This window comes from Osmerus mordax, chromosome 7 (assembly GCF_038355195.1).
Source record: "Osmerus mordax isolate fOsmMor3 chromosome 7, fOsmMor3.pri, whole genome shotgun sequence".
In the NCBI taxonomy this organism is placed as follows: Eukaryota; Metazoa; Chordata; class Actinopteri; order Osmeriformes; family Osmeridae; genus Osmerus; species Osmerus mordax.
Window position 1 is genome coordinate 21,565,113 of NC_090056.1, and position 18,163 is coordinate 21,583,275.

The following is an 18,163-nucleotide window of genomic DNA, read 5'->3' on the forward strand; positions in this document are numbered from 1 at the left end:
ATTGTAATGCACTCCTCATCGTTATCTCTGGCAAGAGCATCCAGAGACTGCAATACATCCATAACAGCGCTGCCAGGATCCTGATGAGGGTGTGCAAGTACGATCATATCACCCCCATCCTGAAATCTCTTCACTGGCTCCCTGTCCCATTCAGAATCCAATATAAGGTCTCCCTCCTCACCCACCAGTGCCTTCCTGGACATGCCCCCCTTTACCTACAGGCACTCCTCACTACCCAGACCTCCTCATGCACCCTCCGATCTGCAACCTTGACGCACTTGTTCCGGGAGTACAACGGCACTTAGGAATGCTTGGCTGGACCTGATGTTAGTTTCCTCCGGGATCACAATGACTCGTATTGGGAGACTTGTTGCTCTTGTTGGTTAGTTGTAACGGTTTTTAAATTCTCGTACTCGCTGAGAAATGTTTTACTGTTGATTGTTTTTCTACAAGTACACTCTTGCACTTTTTTGAGTTTCATGTTGTTTAATTGTAACTTGTTTAACTGCATGCTCTTATGGTTCTTCCCTTTGGCACTTATTTGGTTTTTCACAATGCATGCTTCATGTTTTGGCTGCTCGCAATGTTTGGGGCTATCTCGTTGTTATGATCAGTGACCTATGCTCTTTTGTAAAGCTCTCTCTTGGAAGTCGCTTTGGATAAAAGCGTCTGCTAAATGCATAAATGTCAATGTAACCCTACACACCCTTAAAGCCCCTAGAACCAAGCTATCCAGCATGGGTGATAGGGCCTTTGCGTCAGCTGCGCCTAGGCTGTGGAACGCCCTCCCTGACCATCTTAGGGCCCCTCAGACGACAGATGTTTTTAAAGGAAACCTGAAAGCATATATTTAAAAAAAAGCTTTTCACTAAATGTGTTTTATAGGTTTTGCTTTCAATTATTTATTTACATTTACATTTAGTCATTTAGCAGACGCTCTTATCCAGAGCGACTTACAGTAAGTGCAGGGACATTCCCCCCGAGGCAAGTAGGGTGAAGTGCCTTGCCCAAGGACACAACGTCATTTTGCACGGCCGGGAATCAAACTGGCAACCTTCAGATTACTAGCCAGATTCCCTGACCGCTCAGTCACATGACTCCCATTTACCTTGATCTTTTATTTTATTTATTCAACTTTGATTCTTTTTAATTCGTATTACTATATGCTTTGTAGCACTCGGAGATTGCTTTGAATATAGAGTGCAATACAAATACAATTTATTATTATTATTATCAGAGCAGATTAGCCTACTTCTGCGGAGTTGATAGTTGTCTCCAGTAATACAGGGTTAAAAACGAGACAATAAAAAATATGGTAGCTTATGGTAATCTCACGCCAAACTTTTTATAAAACTTTAGAGCCCTGCTCAGGGTTCGAATTACTGGGGGGCCTGGGGGGGTTTGACCCCCCTAATTGGGTGTGCTTTGCCTTCGGCAAGGGCACAACCTTTGTTCTCTCACATATATCTTATTATTATTATTATTATTATTTTCCCACCCCTAAGGATCAGTAAATATTTGGACTACATAGAAAACGGCGGTGTCAAAATGTTCGTCTTGGTCTCGATTGCGCTGCTTCTATTGGGATTTACGTTCCGTTGCACGGTTTAGGCTGAACTTAAGTTTATGCGGCAAAAAGTGCCTTTTCAGTGATCAGTGCTAACCTATACAGCGTCAGCACACTTTAGCAACGACGCATGGATACAACGTGCATAGATGTTGCATTATACAGCGAGTATCGTGCCGTGGTGTACTAACAGCATCATCCATGTACATTTAAGCAAATCAAGACTTGCATGTACAGTGAGTAATGTAACATTAAATAATGTATTAAACTCAAGCTTGTGTGGTGCATCGCTGGCTTCAGGGCCACAGCCTAAACTTTATGTCAAAAGAAACGTTCTCATTTCCGGCGCTTTCAAACAATCCCCTCACAGTTTGGCTAGCCACGACAACTAGCTTGCTCGTAGCAAACCTCTTTTGAAATACTAATACTAACAGAGCTAATAGTGTCTTACTGAGTGTACTTCGTGACTGCCATCTGACTGTAAGTAACCAGAGTTTGTTTCATTCATTTGTGTTCTGCTAATTATTTGCCTCTTTGACAGAGGGTAAGGGTATAGCAGCTAAATTGGTCAATAGGTAGCTAGCTAGAGATCGAGTTTCAGGGTACTTGCCGCCGAGTGAGACCCTGGCTTTGTTTACATAATTAGGGCCATTGTAGAATTTGGTTAAATCAGCCCTGACTTCTGTAATCAGATTCAGAGCTAATAGTGTCTTACTGAGTGTACTTCGTGACTGCCATCTGACTGTAAGTAACCAGAGTTTGTTTCATTCATTTGTGTTCTGCTAATTATTTGCCTCTTTGACAGAGGGTAAGGGTATAGCAGCTAAATTGGTCAATAGGTAGCTAGCTAGAGATCGAGTTTCAGGGTACTTGCCGCCGAGTGAGACCCTGGCTTTGTTTACATAATTAGGGCCATTGTCAGCTGCTCTTTAGCATATTTAGGCGATTAGCACTGCAGAGGCAGCCTCGTCTGGCAGCCTCGGTCGAACAAAGACAGGGGGTCTACCTGCGGGAATCTACCGAGGATGGCCGACGTGGTGGATCACCTCTTCTGATAAGTATCACCCTATTTGTATTCTAATCCACCTAGAACATATTCATAGCTAGCATGTGTTTCTTCAGCATTCCCGTTCATTACACTACCCGTAGACGTAGATATATCACAAAGTATATACGGTCAACTTCTAACCTTCACTACCTATCCAGATCTTCTCCACCTGCCCTCTCTCTTTCTATAGGGCTCTGGAACTGCCAGTCCGCTGTGAACAAGGCAGACTTCATCCCAGCGTTTGCATCTCATGCTTCTCTTCATGCCCTTGCGCTGACAGAGACATGGATCCGCCCTGAGAACACTGCAACTCCAGCTGCTCTCTCCGTCAACCACTCCTTCACTCACTCACCCCGCTCAACCGGGCGGGGTGGTGGGACAGGGTTGCTTCTTTCCCCACATATTAAATACACATCCACACCACTCCCTGTTACTGCCAAATCATTTGAACACCATTATGCGATGCTAACTGATCCTATCAAAGCATGCTTAATTGTTCTTTATCGCCCACCAGGCCCGCTAGCCGACTTTGTGGAGGAGCTGGACATGCTCCTCAGCGTCCTCCCGGATGATGGAACCCCCCTGATAGTCCTTGGGGACTTCAACATCCACCTCCAAGGAACTCAGGCCGTCGACTTCTTGTCTCTCCTGACCTCCTTCGACCTGACGCTGCTGAGCACACCGGCGACCCACAAGGCAGGCAAACAGCTAGACCTCATCCTGACACGTAACTGTATCACTGACTTAACCTCTGTAACCCCACTGCATATTTCTGATCACTACTTTATCCAATTCTCTATCTCTCTCCCTCCAACTCCTTCTACCTCCCCTCCCCTTGTAACTTTCCGGCGCAACCTCCGCTCCCTATCCCCCTCCCATTTCTCCTCTATTGTAACATCCTCCCTCCCCCCCATTGACGAGTTCTCGTCCCACCCCACTAACACTGCCACCGACACCTTGTTAACCACTTTAACTGCATCACTTGACTCTCTCTGTCCCCTGTCAACCAGGCCTGCACGATCTTCTCCCTCCTGCCCATGGCTTACGGATGTTATTCGTGAAGAACGGTCCACCCTTCGGGCAGCCGAGAGGAGATGGCGCAAGTCCAAAGGCGGTCTGGACCTTGATAAGTATCACTCCCTCCTCAAATCCTTCTCTTCTCACATAACTGGTGCTAAAACCCTCTACTTTCTGAACAAAATTAACTCTGCTTCAAACCCCCACAAACTTTTCTCTACCTTCTCCACCCTTCTTAACCCACCTCCCCCACCCCCTCCCTCCACCCTGACAGCAGACGACTTCTCCTCCTTCTTTGAGAAAAAAGTCGCCGACATTAGCAGTCGGTTCCCTAAACCCACCTTTCCTACCCTCTCACCCTCCATGACTGACCCAACTAAATGTCTAAACTCTTTTTCTCCCCTGTCTGAGGCAGAGATCTCTGACCTCATTCTCTCTCATCGCCCCACCTCCTGTCCCCTTGATCCTATACCCTCCCCTCTCTTTCAAACCATCTCCCCCTCCATCATAACTTTTCTTCTCCATGTCCTAAACTCCTCTCTCACCTCTGGCACCTTCCCCTCTGCCTTCAAACAGGCTAGAGTTACCCCTCTACTCAAAAAACCCTCCCTTAACCCTGCCGTTCTCCAGAACTACAGACCGGTATCACTGTTACCCTTCCTTTCAAAAACAATTGAACGTGCTGTATCTAACCAACTGTCTAACTTTCTCTCTCAGAACAACCTGCTTGACCCCAACCAATCGGGCTTCAAGACTGGCCACTCCACAGAGACTGCCCTCCTTTCAGTCACCACTGCCCTCCAGTCTGCCAGAGCGGCTTCCAGGTCATCCGTTATCATTCTGCTGGACCTTTCTGCAGCGTTTGATACGGTTAACCACCAGATCCTGCTCGCCAGACTTTCTGAGATGGGCATCACTGGCACTGCACTCCAGTGGATCTCATCCTACCTGTCGGGAAGATCCTACCAGGTTTCCTGGGGAGGCAAACTGTCGGGCCCTCGCCAGCTCTCCACTGGTGTCCCACAGGGCTCCGTCCTTGGACCCCTCCTCTTCTCTCTGTACACCACCTCACTTGGACCAATCATCACCTCCCATGGCTTCTCCTACCACTGCTACGCTGACGACACGCAGCTGTACCTGTCGTTCCCCCCGACCGATCCGGGGATCTCAGCTAGGATTGAGGCCTGCCTCACAGACATCTCCGCCTGGATGACCGAGCACCACCTCCAGCTGAACCTCGCCAAAACAGAACTTCTCATCATCCCGGCTAAACCCTCCATCTCCCACAATCTCTCAATCACCCTGGGATCTGCGACGGTGACCCCTTCATCCTCTGCCAGGAACCTTGGGGTTACCATGGACGACGAGCTCTCCCTCACGGCCCACATTGCTGCGGTCTCCCGGTCGTGTAGATTCACCCTCTACAACATCCGGAAGATCAGGAGATACCTGTCTGAGCACTCCACCCAGCTGCTAGTCCAAGCACTCGTCCTCTCCAAGTTGGACTATTGCAACTCTCTGCTCGCTGGTCTCCCAGCATGTGCAACCCACCCTCTTCAGAGGATTCAGAACGCGGCGGCCCGCCTGGTCTACAATCTACCCAGACGCTCCCATGTTACCCCGCTCCTCATCTCTCTCCACTGGCTACCTATCATGGCCCGTATCAGATTCAAGACCCTGGTATTGACCTTCCGAGCAGTGAACGGGACTGCACCCGTCTACATCAAGTCTCTCCTGCAGCCTTACACCCCCACCCGCCACCTACGGTCTTCTTCAGACAACCGCCTGGTGGTCCCACCGCTCAAGACCGCCCGGTCCCAACACAAGCTCTTCTCCTGTCTGGCCCCCCAGTGGTGGAATCAACTCCCCACCTCCATCAGAGACACTGACTGTCTCTCCACCTTCAAGAAAAGGCTCAAGACGCACTTGTTCCGGGAGTACAACGGTACTTAGGAACGGTTCGCTTGACCCGATGTTAGTTTCCTCAAGGATCACAATGACTCTTGCTTAGAGACTTGTTGCTCTTGTGGTTAGTGGTAACTGATTTAAATTTTTGGTTCTCGCTGTGATATATTGTTTTATTACTGTTGCTTGCTTTTTCCCACAGGTACACTTGCACTTATAGCTGTTCATGTTGTTTGGTTGTGACTTGTTTAACTACATGCTCTTATGGTTCTTCCCTTTGGCACTTACTTTGGTTGTTCACAATGTGTGCTTCATGTTTTGGCTACTCGCGATGTTTTTTGGCTATCTTGTTGTTATGATCAGTGACCTATGCACTTTGTAAAGCTCTCTCTTGGAAGTCGCTTTGGATAAAAGCGTCTGCTAAATGAATAAAAAAAAAAAAAAAAAAAAAAAAAAAAAATTGCCAATTCTCCCTAAATAGATGTCAAGCTTATTTACGTTTTTGGGGGCATATTTTCAGTAGGCAGATGGTACTGTTTGAATCGCGATTCCATCTAAAATACTGCCGGTGACAGCGGTGTTACAGTCGTTTGTTTAAAAGTTTTTTTTTTATGAATTACGCAATATGAGTAGGCTAAATGCTTGAAAAATTTCACTTGAAGAGAAAAACTTAAAGGGACGGACCCACCTGCAACCGACGCAAGCAAGCACACCCTACAATTTCCCCAGAAATTGTACCCTCTCTAGTTAAGACTTGGACCCCCCCAAAAGAGGTAAAAACAACAGGTCGGGGGGGTCGATACATTTATATATTATTCTTACCTTAATCGTAAATATACTTTACGCCCTGGAGAAGAAGTTGTCATTGTATAATTCGCACTCTGGCCCTGCTACTACATTTCTGCGATTTAGTACAAAAATTAGGGCCTACATTTAGCTAGTTTCACGTATGTACTTTTATTTAAGTCTTCCACCGTCTGTGTGTGTATAAGTTAAATTAAAACAATAATTATGTATTGTTCTTTTTACAAAAAACAACAACTAAGAATTGAACTATTTAACTTGACATGTTTACTGCTGTTCAAACAGTTTTATATGTTGCTCAAAATTAAAATATAATGTGTTCAACAAAAATATTTTAGAGCTGGAATCGCAATACCGTGATGCCGTGAATCCGTGGTATTTTTTCTCAAGGTTATCATACCGTCAAAGTCTGATACCGGCCCATGCCTATTCCCTCTCCTCCTCCCCTCCTCTTCCTCTCCTCCTCCCCTCTTCCTCTCCCTTCCTCCTCTGCTCTCGCTCTTACTCTCCACTATGTTTCCTTTAAACCTGTCCAGACTGGTAGCTGACCCTGACCTTGCAGTGAAGGACCACCACTCTCTGGGAGTCGGAGGCCATCCAGCCCTCCATGGCCTTGCACATGGCACAGATCTTATCCAGGGGGGGCGCGTGCAGGTCAGGCCAGCCGAAGTCTCGCACCTGGGGGGGGATTTGTGTGTCACTATGGATAAAAGCTAGACTAGACTGCAGACAGACGAGCAGGCAGGTGTCGGGGCAGGAGAGGCGGGGTAGGAGAGGCGGGATAGGAGAGCCGGGGCAGGGGAGGCGGGGTAGGGGAGGCGGGGCAGGAGAGGCGGGGCAGGAGACCCGGGGCAGGAGAGGCGGGGTAGGAGAGGCGGGGCAGGAGAGGCAGGGCAGGAGAGGCGGGGCAGGAGAGGCGGGGTAGGAGAGGCGGCGCAGGAGAGGCGGGGCAGGAGAGGCGGGGAAGGAGAGGAGGGGCAGGAGAGGCGGGGCAGGAGAGGCGGGGCAGGGCGGGTACCTTAGGGTAGAGGCGTGCGATGTCATGTCTCCTCTCAGACAGGTTGAGCAGCTGCAGATAACACAGACAGAATGATGACACACACACACATACACACACACACATACACACACACACATACACACACACACACACACATACACCCATACACACACACACACACACACACACACACAAACACACACATACACACATACACACACACACACATACACACACACAGATACACATAACAAACACACACTCACACGCACTAACCCTTACCCTACATTCTATGGTCTCTGTTCTAGGGTCTAGGTCCTATGGTCTAGGTTCTGGGGTGTAAAATAGAAGGTACAGGATTCTAGGTTGTGAGGTGTATGTTTTATGTTCTTAAATATATGTTCTATGCTCATGGATCTATGTTCTATTGTCTATGGTCTATGTTCTATGTTTTAGAGAATAGGTTCTACTGTTGCGGGTTCTCACCAGGAACTTGTCCTGGTGTTTGGACTTGAGCATGGCAGCGACCTCCTTCAGGTTGGCACGGTAACGCTGCTCCTCCAGCAGGGGGGGGAAGAACACAGAGATGATCCTTTCTGTGATGTAGGTCAGGTCAAAGTCATAGTGGCTCTCCATCACACGATCCATCACTCTGTCCACACTGAAGCTCCTGAAGGGAGAGAGGAGGGGGAGGAGGAGAGTAAGTAGGTAAGTAAGACTTTATTTATATAGCACTTTTCATACAAGAATTGCAGCTCAAAGTGCTGCAAGTGCTGGGGAGAAGACAGACGGGGGAGGAGAAGAGAAGTTGAGGGGAGAGAGGAGGGGTAAAGGGGGAGGGGAGAGAGGAGGAGAAGGAAGAGGGGAGAAGAGAGGAGGGTGAGAGGTGGAGTAGGGTGAGAGTGAGAGGTGGAAGAGGGTGAAAGGTGGACGTAGTGATGTTACCTGGGCAGAGTGCTCCTCTGCTTGGTGTAGGTCAGAGATTTGGTGGAGCCCTGAGAAGACAACACACAGTCAGAGGGGAGAGAGGAGGAGAGGAGACAGGAGGAGAGGAGACAGGAGGAGACATGAGGAGAGAGGAGACATGAGGAGACATGAGTAGAGAGGAGGAGACATGAGGAGACATGAGGAGAGAGGAGACATGAGGAGAGAGGAGACACGAGTAGAGAGGAGGAGACATGAGGAGAGAGGAGACATGAGTAGAGAGGAGGAGAGAGGAGACATGAGGAGAGAGGAGACATGAGTAGAGAGGAGGAGACATGAGGAGACATGATGAGAAAGGAGGAGAGAGGAGGAGAGGTGTTTGGCTCACCAGGTGCTGGATGTGTCTGGATGTAGCTGTGCCTTTACGCTGCTGTGAAGAACAACACAATATGACATCACGTCCTCCTGGAGAAGCGTCCCACAACACAACTAAGACAGACTGACACATGGAGGGCAGAGGAGAGATAGATAGATAGGGAGATGTTCTCACCAGATCGGAGGAAGGAGGGATACATGTTGTAGTCACCTGGAACAGAAAGACAACATTAGATCTACACCTCTTAGGCCTGCCCTCTCCCTGCCTTCCTCTCTCTCTCTTCCTGCCCTCTCTCTCACCCTGCCCTCTCCCTGCCTTCCTCTCTCTCTCTTCCTGCCCTCTCCCTGCCTTCCTCTCTCTCTTCCTGCCCTCTCTCTCACCCTGCCCTCTCCCTGCCTTCCTCTCTCTCTCTTCCTGCCCTCTCTCTCACCCTGCCCTCTCCCTGCCTTCCTCTCTCTCTCTTCCTGCCCTCTCTCTCACCCTGCCCTCTCCCTGCCTTCCTCTCTCTCTCTTCCTGCCCTCTCTCTCACACTGCCTTCCTCTCTCTCTCTTCCTGCCCTCTCTCTCACCCTGCCCTCTCTCTCTCACTGCCCTCTGTCTCTTTTCATTTAATTGGGCTTTATTGGCATGAAAGAACAAATGTTAATATTGCCAAAGCAACGGTGGAATTACTGAAATATTATATTCTATTTCACAGCCTTATACATTTACATTTAGTCATTTAGCAGATGCTCTTATCCAGAGCGACTTACAGTAAGTACAGGGACATTCCCCCCGAAGCAAGTAGGGTGAAGTGCCTTGCCCAAGGACACAACGTCATTTGACACGGCTGGGAATCGAACTGGCAACCTTCAGATTACTAGCCCGACTCCCTCACCACTCAGCAATCTGACTTTTACATCCTTATATTTATACACACATACACACGCATACACACACACACACACATATATACACAAACATATACACCCACACATGCACACACATAATAATTTTGCATACGTTTAATTATTAAACATGTGTGGAAATGCTTAGTCAACAGGAGAGATGAGACAGAAAATTTACAGATAAGACTCTGTCTGTCTATCTGTCTGTCTGCCTGCCTATCTGTCTGTCTGCCTATCTGTCTGCCTGTCTGTCTGTCTGTCTATAGTGGTGTGTGTGTGTGTGTGTGTTTGTGTGGGTGTAGTGGTGTGTGTGTTGCCTACAGGAGGGGCTGGTGTGTGTGTAGTGGTGTGTGTGTAGTGTTGTGTGTGTAGTGGTGTGTGTGTAGTGGTGTGTGTGTGTGTGTTGCCTACAGGAGGGGCTGGTGTGTGTGTAGTGATGTGTGTAGTGTTGTGTGTGTAGTGGTGTGTGTGTAGTGGTGTGTGTGTAGTGGTGTGTGTGTGTGTGTGTTGCCTACAGGAGGGGCTGGTGTGTGTGTAGTGGTGTGTGTGTGTGTTGCCTACAGGAGGGGCTGGTGTGTGTGTGTGTGTTGACTACAGGAGGGGCTGGTGTGTGTGTGTGTGTTGACTACAGGAGGGGCTGGTGTGGTATGGAAGCAGAACTCCTTATCTGGATGTTTCATTGTGCTCTTCGGGAAGTGACACAAGCCACAAGGGGTGTGTCTTCCCTGTTTGTGATCAAAATACTATCTTTAAAACTAGGGAAGAGAAGGGAGAGAGGAGGGAGGAGAGTTGGAGGGAGGAGAGATGGAGGGAGGAGAGATGGAGGGAGGAGAGATGGGGAGGAGAGAAGGAGGGAGGAGAGATGGAGGGAGGAGAGATGGAGGGGTTTGTTTTCAGTCTCATGATGTGAGCCAACAGCAACACAGCAGACAGGAAGCAGGAACAACACGATATGACAGGATATGACACGGCACACAGGATGTAGAGGAACAGTGCAAACATCAAACTATTCCTGAACAACCACAACTTGGAAATAACTAGGAACCCCCCTCCTCTCTCTTTCCTCTCTCTTTCCCCTCTCTCCCTCTTTCTCTTTCTTTCCCCTCTCTCTCTTTCTCTTTTCCCCCTCTCTTTCTTTCTATACCCAACCCTAACCCTAACAGTAACAGTTCTATACCTCCTCCTCCCCCCTCCAAAATGTTTCCATGATTGTCTTTTTGTTTCCATCAGCCCCCTTTTCTTTATTTTCCTACCTTTTCTCTCTCTCTCTCTCTCTCTCTCTCTCTCTCTCTCTCTCTCTCTCTCTCTCTCTCTCTCTCTCTCTCTTATTCTGTCTCTCTCTCTTATTCTGTCTCTCTCTCTGTTTCTCTCTCTCTCTGTTTCTCTCTCTCTTCTATACCTCCCTTCCCCCTTTCTGCATTTTCCTTATTTTCCCGCCAATCCAGTGTATGAGTGTGTGAGTTTGTAAGGGGCCTGCAGCAGGGGAAATTTACTCCCGAACAAACACAGTAGATTCCATCTCCCGGGCCAACCCTTACACACACCATCCTTATACACACACCACTCTTACACACACCCTTACACACACACCACCCTTACACATACACCTTCACCCTTACACACACATCTCCTACTGTCCTCCACCCCTCTTTCTCCCTGCACCCCTCCTCTCTCTCTCTCTCTCTCTCTCTCTCTCTCTCTCTCTCTCTCTCTCTCTCTCTTCCTCCACCCATTCTCTCGCACTCTCTGTGTCCCTAGAACCTAACCCCAGAACCTAGATCCTGGAATCTAACACTTGCCAGACTAGACCAGACTAGCCCAGACTAGACCAGGCCAGATCAGATTAGCCTAGACTAGACCAGGCCAGACTAGCCCAGGCTAGACCAGGCCAGACCAGACTAGCCCAGACAAAACCAGGCCAGACTAAACTAAACCAGACTATACCAGACCAGGACTACAGCTATCAGAGACAGAGAGACATTTCTCTGGCATCTCTTCTGACTGTATGGCACAGTAAACAGTAACCACAACAACACACACACAACAACACCCACACAAACATAAACACGCACGTATACACACACACATAAACACATACACATAAACAAACACAGGAATTCACCCAGTCTCCCTTCTCCAAACCAAACAGAGATTTTGGACAAAAATAAAAACAAGTAAACAAACATCATTAGCATCACTGAAACCCTCCCCTCTGCACTCCACCTCCCTCCTAACCTACTCCCTCTTCTCCTCTCCCTCCCCCCTCCTCTCCCCCGCCCTCCCTCTTCTCCTCCCTTCTCTCTCACTCCCTCCCTCCCTCCTCCTACCTCCTAACCCTCTCCCCCCTCCCTCCCCCCTCCTTCCTCCCCCCACCTCCGAACCCCCTTCCTCCCCCTACCTCCTCCACTCCCTCCTCTCTATTCCTCCCTTCCTCCTCTCTCCCCCCTCGACCCCTCCCTCCCAGCAGACCATATTTTCCATCTCTAGATAAGGAGGGACTGTTCTCGCTGAGCAGAGCAGGGGCAGAACACACTGAAATAAAACAGCCAGTGTTTTGGCTGGTGTGTGTGTGCGCATGTGTGTGTTTCTTACCTTAGCTTCACATTTTCTGTGGGTGGCTGTTTTACACACTGAGAAGAAAAGGAGAGAAGGGGAAAAGGAAGGAGGAGAGGGTAAGGAAAGGGTTCATTAAAAAACATTTGCTGGTGTAAGACAATGGTAAAGGAAGAGAGAGACAGAGGGAGACAGTGAGAGACAATTATAGAGGGACAGAAAGAGACAGAGAGGGAGACAGAGAGGGAGACAGAGAGAGACAGAGAGAGAAACAGAGAGGGAGACAGAGAGAGACACAGAGAGAGAGACACACAGAGAGAGAGAGAAACAGAGTGAAACAGACAGAGATAGAGAGACAGAAAGGGAGACAGAGAGAGACAGAAAGGGAGACAGAGAGGGAGACAGAGAGATCACCTCTGCAGAAGGAGCCCACATTGTCCACACTCTGCCGACACACACAACACTGACGCCTCTTCTTAAAGGTCTTCTCCTTGAAGGCATGTGGCTCCCCTTTCCCCACCTACCACAGAGAGAGGGGGAGGGAAGGAGAGAAGGGGAGGGAGGAGGAGGGAGGAGAGAGGGAGGGAGGAGAGGGAGGGTGGGGAGGGAAGGAAGGAGGGCAGGAGGGAGAGGGAGGGAGGGATGGGGAGGGAGGAGAGAGAGTGAGGGAGGGAGGAGAGGGAGGGATGGAAAGGAGGAGGGGTATTCACAGGTCAGACACACACCTGTAAACATTACATTACATTTAGTCATTTAGCAGACGCTCTTATCCAGAGCGACTTACAGTAAGTACAGGGACATTCCCCCGAGGCAAGTAGGGTGAAGTGCCTTGCCCAAGGACACAACGTCAGTTGGCATGACCGGGAATCGAACGGGCAACCTTCGGATTACTAGCCCGACTCCCTCACCGCTCAGCCACCTGACTCCTAAACACATCCTGTCTCGTCAGGCATATTACATTTTGACAGTTCTGCTCTGTCTGGTTCTGCTCTTTGTGGTTCTACTGTCTGATTCTGCTGTCTGGTTCTGCACTGTCTGGTTCTACTGTCTGGTTCTGCTGTATGGTTCTGCTGTATGGTTCTACTGTCTGGTTCTGCTGTCTGGTTCTACTGTCTGGTTCTACTGTTTGGTTCTGCTGTTTGGTTCTTCTGTCTGGTTCTACTGTCTGGTTCTGCTGTTTGGTTCTACTGTCTGGTTCTGCTGTATGGTTCTACTGTCTGGTTCTGCTGTCTGGTTCTGCTGTCTTGTTCTGGTGTGTGTGTGAGTGTGTGTCTGTGAGAGTGAGTGTGTGTGTGTGTCCGGAGGGTGGGACAGGCAGCAGTGGAACAGAGACAGCTTGTTCCAGAGGTGAGGTCAGTGCTACAGTGTGACACATTTCCTGTTCCTGCTGTACACACCAGCCCTTCCTCCCTCACTGGCATAACCCTAACCCCCTCTTGAGGCTAACAGACTAGGATACAAGGAGACTAGGAAGCTAGGAGAAGGGAGGGTTTAAGGCTAATACAGAAGGTTAGAGGTTAGTAGTTAGGGTTAGGAGCGGGTAGGGAGGGTTAGAGTCCATTAGGGAGTGTTAGAGGCTGGTGGGGAGGCCAGGGAGGGTTAGAGGCTAGAGAGGAGGCCAGGGAAGGTTAGAGGCTAGAGAGGAGGCCAGGGAAGGTTAGAGGCTAGAGAGGAGGCCAGGGAAGGTTAGAGGCTAGAGAGGAGGCCAGCAGTGAAGGTTAGAGGCTTGAGAGGAGGCCAGGGAATGTTAGAGGCTAGAGAGGAGGCCAGCAGGGAAGGTTAGAGGCTAGCAAACTGGGCAGGGTTAGGGTTAGATGTTATCATGTCTCTGCTGCCTGCAGATCCTCAGCCTGGCAGGGAACTCTACTGAGACACACACACATGTTTATACACACACATTCACACACACTCACACAGACACACACACATGTTTATACACACAGAATCTCACACACACTCACACAGACACACACACATGTTTATACACGCACACACATGTTTATACACACACATTCACACAGACACACACACTCTCACACACACATGTTCATACAAACACACACACACTGTTACACACACATGTTCATACACATGTAACAGACGTGGTCTTGCTCCGTCAGAGGTATACTGGCCGATGTTAGCCCCTCACTGGGGTCGCACATGCCACCTCTTACCTCCAGAGCACGACCACTGTCAGCTACGCCAATGAAAAGCTAGCTATTTGTTGACTCGGGTGGCCTGTTACATACCCGAGGAGTCAGTTTTACCGATACACACCGGCTACACACACATACACATTTACATGTATTCATTTAGCAGACACTTTTATCCAAAGCGACTTCCAAGAGAGAGCTTTACAAAAAGTGCATAGGTCAATGATTATAAACAATGAGATAGCCTCCAAAAAACATTGCGCGAAGCAACTTGCAATTGTCATTCGATGGCCTTTATAAATGAATGGGAGAGGTAATAACACAGCAGAACTGCCCAAGGTGGGAGAGGAGGGGGAGAGGAGGGGGAGAGGAAGGTGCGTCATATGACCGGCCTCTAACTTCTCCAGGAGACGGTCTGGGCTCGGGATCTTGTGACCTGTATTACGGACAGAAGATGCTTTCCCCGTCATTTGATACAACCACGTAGCGGCAATTTGGTAAAAACTCACAACCCTAAAAGAACTAGCACGAACCAGTGCGAACCCCCAGAACAGGCTACCAACCAAGAAACAAGATCCCAAGTTCTCACATCCTACCGCGCACAAACATGCTCTACTGTCCATGAGACGGAGGAACATCATCTTGGTCAGAAATCATTCAGAAAATAGGTTTACGACGAGCGTGCGCGCAGCTGGGACACGCCATCCTTCTGTCAGATACAGCCCTAGCGTGTGCGCGTGCGTGTCCGAGCTCTTGCTGTCCAGGGAAGCATCGTACAGCCGCAGTACCCTCCTGCTCTGTTGCGCAACTACGCAATTACAGTTATATTTACACCAGTATCATTAACTTAACAGTAAAGCTAAAAGCGGATCCGTTCTTACCTTAGTACTCATTCTGTCTTTCAGTCCAAGTTTTAGACTTTTGTCGACTTTTTATTCTGAAGTCTCACATTCTACTGAAAAGTCCTCAAAACATAGTTCGCGACTGGGAGTTGAGTTGTTGTCGTCGTGAGCCCCGTCCTCCCTCCGTGCTCCAGGGAGGGGCGGAGTTAGAGAGGAAAGGCGAGCGCAGATTATGTTACTGGAATTCCTCGCTGTGATTGGTCAAATGAGGGAGGGCAAAGAGAAGGATTTATTGGCTAAAAGTGAGAATTAGGTATTTGATTTCTGGGGGCAAGTCAAATTATTCCACCAACTCATGTTAAAAAGCAGGAGGGCCATAATGGTTTTTCATATGATACCATGCAACTGGTTAGCAGACCAAACCAGACTGGTTGTTCCTCTCACCTTGCCGGCAGGACGAGTCATTAGAACGATTACGTCAGCTGCCTTTGGCGGGAGCAGGAGGCCCTCAATTATACACAGGACTGCGCAGAGACAGCCCAGCACGCGCTTTACCCACTTGCATTACTATTAGCACGGGGAACTGAAGACTCGTGGGTTTATGCCACATTCAGTTTGATAGCGACCTCTAGTGGTGTAAATGTGCAACTGCAGCAAAACAAACTGACGCAGAAAGGTGAGTACCCAGAGTTCTGTCCTTTTGCAGAGCAACTGTAATTGGCAAACCAGTAAAATTATTTTAATCTGTCCTGGGTACAGCCCATATATTCTAAAAACACTGGACACAGTAAGACATACCCGTCAAGGCACTTCACCCTACTTGCCCCGGGGGAATGTCCCTGTACTTACTGTAAGTCGCTCTGGATAAGAGCGTCTGCTAAATGAATGTAAACACCCCTCTTTTCACCGGGAGTCTCCTGTATTTCACACCGATCTCCCGCCCCCCTCCCGTTTTCTTATTTCTCCCGTGAAACTCCACTAATTTGTATGGCCCAAACCTCGTTATATCAATATTCACATCAATATTCACATCATGATATTATTCCAAGGTTGTCCAGTTGCCAGATCTTGTCTGAAACGCCTCCTACGCACATAATACATATATCATACAATTTTTAACCCATTTGTGACCTCAACCTGGCAACCTACAACCCAGTTGCGCTGTTGATATTTGCGCAGGTAGACGGGAGAATTTGAATAGTAGACAGGGGAATTTGAATCAAGAATCAGTGGAAGAAATGGCATTAAAAGTCTCAGGCAAAAAAAATATGGCTACAAATGTAACAATATATGGACGAGCTTTATAACTAAGGGACTTATTTATGTGTATTTAGCCTGCCTCTGGCATTCTCTGTCTCTGCCCCCCCCCCCCCCCCCCCCCCCCCGTTCTGAGGTCTCCCGGATTTTGGTACTCAAATGTTGACAGGTATGCAGTAACAGCCCCCTCCAAAGTGAAGCCAGAAGCATCTCGATCGCCCCTGGTGGCTGGCTGCAGTATAGGTCATAATTCCTGCCCTTCCATGTTAGCGGATGGGTGATGGACCAAACAAAAAAATTGAAGTGCATGTCTAATACAGTTTTTTCAAATATGGTTTCTGTCATTATAGGTAGTTCTTATCACACTGTTGTCTGCTGAGCTGTTTTTAATTTGTTGTTTGACGATATAAAAAGGGGTTAGTGTGTGCTTGCAATTGGGTCGGGCGAGTGCCAATCGGGACATAGATCCCACGGCTCCACCACCCGATCACTACTGTGCACTCTGGCTACAAATGACATTACCAGCGCAAGATGGCAGCACCCGTATCCAGGATATTTTGGCTTCATTTTCATCCAGTGTGAGAAAGCGGAGTTGTTGCCCCTTGGTACAGCCTAGTATCTGGAGGTACTGGTGCATGCTGTTTAGAGGACAGGGTGCATGCTGGGTAGAGACATAAGGTGCATGCTGGTAGAGAGACAAGGTGCATGCTGGGGTAGAGAGACAGAGTGCATGCTGGGTAAAGAGACAGGATGCATGCTGGGTAGAGACGAGGAGGAAGAGGGTGGAGGAGAGGTGAGGAGGGAGGAGGGGGACTGGGGAAGGGGGGAGGGTGGGGGTAAGGAGAGGTGAGGAGGGAGGAGGGAGACTGGGGAAGGGGTGAGGGTAGGGAGAGGTTAGGAGAGAGGTGAGTAGGAGACTGGGGAAGGGGTGAGGGTAAGGAGAGGTGAGGAGGGAGGAGGGAGACTGGGAAGGGGTGAGGTATTTGCTCATCTTCCTGGTATTTCCTGCCCAGTAAAACATGTCTGTAGCTACATCTCGGCTGGACCATGTTGATGAAGAGAGGATGGAGGGATGGAGGGGGGAGGGAGGGGGGAGTTCAGAACAGGGAAAGACAAGGGGGGCAAGGGAGAGGGGAGAGAGGAGGGAGGAGAGGTTGGGGGAGAGAGTAAGTAAGTGCAGGGCACCTCTGCAGGACAGGAAGCTGGGGGGGCTGGAGCTGGGGGAGGGGATCCAGCTGTTGGCCTGGGAACTCAAGTCAGGGTCACATTCCCAACTACTAATAGAAGAGAAGCAGATTGATGTCTGGAGAAATGGAGATAGAGGAAGAGAGACAAAGATAGAGATATAGATTGAGATATAGATTGAGATAGGGACAAGAGAGGTAGACAGAGAGATAGAGATACAGTGAGAGATGGAGACATACAATATATGGAGATAGAGAGATAGAGCCAGAGAGATAGAGACAAAAAGGTAGAGACAAAGAGAAACAGAGATAGAGAGGTAGAGACATAGAGAAAGAGAAATAGAGAGAGTGAGGGGGAGGAGAGAGAGAGGGAGGAGAGTGAGAGGGAGGAGAGGGAGAGGGAGGAGAGTGAGGGGGAGGAGAGGGAGGGGGAGGAGAGTGAGAGGGAGGAGAGGGAGAGGGAGGAGAGTGAGGGGGGAGGAGAGGGAGGGGGGAGGAGAGTGAGAGGGAGGAGAGGAGAGGGAGGAGAGTGAGGGGGAGGAGAGGGGAGGGGGAGGAGAGTGAGAGGGAGGAGAGGGAGGAGAGTGAGGGGGAGGAGAGGGAGGGGGAGGAGAGTGAGGAGAGTGAGGGGGAGGAGAGGGAGGGG

General features: G+C 49.2%; 1 protein-coding gene across 1 annotated transcript in view; it reads right to left on the bottom strand.

The window, feature by feature from the left end:
* The window catches only part of tns2a (tensin 2a), a gene marked incomplete at its 5' end in the record, with an annotated part of 30,924 nt that extends 18,323 nt beyond the window's left edge, over positions 1 to 12,601 (bottom strand). The window contains 8 exon segments of the mRNA XM_067239427.1: positions 6,897 to 7,019; positions 7,360 to 7,410; positions 7,828 to 8,011; positions 8,287 to 8,336; positions 8,654 to 8,695; positions 8,816 to 8,851; positions 12,121 to 12,158; positions 12,496 to 12,601. Coding sequence (XP_067095528.1) covers positions 6,897 to 7,019; positions 7,360 to 7,410; positions 7,828 to 8,011; positions 8,287 to 8,336; positions 8,654 to 8,695; positions 8,816 to 8,851; positions 12,121 to 12,158; positions 12,496 to 12,601 — 630 coding nt within the window.
* Between the last annotated feature and the right edge of the window lie 5,562 nt (positions 12,602 to 18,163).